This window comes from Malurus melanocephalus, unplaced genomic scaffold, assembly GCF_030028575.1.
Source record: "Malurus melanocephalus ecotype Western Australia unplaced genomic scaffold, MMel_1.1 scaffold_856, whole genome shotgun sequence".
In the NCBI taxonomy this organism is placed as follows: domain Eukaryota; kingdom Metazoa; phylum Chordata; class Aves; order Passeriformes; family Maluridae; genus Malurus; species Malurus melanocephalus.
The window spans coordinates 7392-8853 of NW_026624088.1; the positions used below are offsets into that span (position 1 = coordinate 7392).

The window sequence follows — 1462 nt, forward strand, 5'->3', positions numbered from 1 at the left end:
CCCAAGCACACCCTGGCAGGGTCACAGSTTCAGGGACATTACCAAACCCACCACCACGTCCTTGTGGGAGCCAGACTGGGYTCAAAAGCTGCTGCTGTGAGCAGCTGGGTGAGAAGAACCCCCTGGTACTCCCTGGCCTAGAGCCTGCAGGGACAGCTCTGCCAGGGATCCCCAGGCCCAGGGCTTGGCTCCTCACCTGGTTGTTGACCACGACATGGACGGTGCCGTGGGTGGTGTAGGAGGGCAGGTCACTCAGGTGAAAGGTCTCGTACACGATGCCCTGTCCTGCRAATGCAGCATCACCGTGCAGGAGGATGGACATCACCTGGGACAGGGGAAATCGTGGTGGTCAGCAAACAGGAAAGGGTGGAAAAGGRGAAAAAAGGAAAGRAAAGCTTTCAGCATYCTGGAAAGGACATGGAGCAGCTCATCAACACATCCAGCAACTTCCCAGGGGATGGGAATGGAGTCAGCCATGGCTGACACATTGCTGGGCACAGGCTGAGGCCACCAGTCCCACCCCAGCTGGGCAGCACCCTTGGGACACCCTGAGCAGGCAGCACCCTTGGGACACCCTGAACGGGCAGGAGAGCACACCACCCCACCCCAGCTGGGCAGCACCCTTGGGGCACCCTGAACGGGCAGCAGGGCACACCAGCCCCACCCTGGCAGGGTCAGCACCCTTGGGACACCCTGAGCAGGCAGCACCCTTGGGACACCCTGAGCAGGCAGCAGAGCACACCAGCTCCACCCCAGCTGGGCAGCGAGTGCCATTCCCAATCAGATCCATCCCAAAGCAAAGCCTTTTTCTCACTGGGGGAAGAAGAGAATGCCCCATTCCCCCACACTTCCAGCCCAGACAGGGCAGGGCCGGGCTCAGGAGCCTCAGTGCCACTGCCATTTTCTTGTCACCGTCCCAGGGGCTGGCTGAGGACACCGCCTGCCAGACGAGGACAGGATCTGTCTATTTATATCCAGCCCTTGGGGCGTGGGAGGGAGGGAGGAAAGCACTGTGGATCTCACTCCTGCACTTGCTGGGGTTGGAGACAGGGGTGCAGTGAATCCCAGAGCACACAAAGCCCCTTCCCAGCGGGGTGTGAGAGCTGCCTCCAGCTGCCTGTGGCTTTCCCAGTCCCAGCAATGGTTGTCCCTGTCACACTGAGACCCTACAGCCAGGATCCTCAGGGTGTGGGGCTCAGATTGCCTGGGAGTGCCCCTCACTCCCTGTCTTCCCATCAGGGGTTGTGTATCTTCACTCAGAGGTGAAGAAAGCAGCAATGGGAACTCAGGGTGGGCAAGGCCCTCTCAAAATTATCTCCAAAGATGGAGGGGAAGGATGGGGGAGCAAAGTGACAGCAGGGAAGGGACACATCAAACAAAAAAGAGACGAATTACTCCATTTTCCCATTTTCCCACCGGCCCAATTTTCCCATTTTCCCCCACCAAAATCCACCCAGCTTAG

General features: G+C 59.1%; 1 protein-coding gene across 1 annotated transcript in view; it reads right to left on the reverse strand.

Moving 5' to 3' along the window:
* LOC130585277 (2-oxoglutarate dehydrogenase complex component E1-like) overlaps positions 1–1462 on the reverse strand; it is a gene marked incomplete at its 3' end in the record, with an annotated part of 42054 nt that overhangs the window by 6923 nt on the left and 33669 nt on the right. The window contains exon 9 of the mRNA XM_057385702.1: positions 43–335. Within this exon, the coding sequence (XP_057241685.1) occupies positions 43–335 (293 nt within the window). The remainder of the gene's footprint in view (positions 1–42; positions 336–1462) is intronic.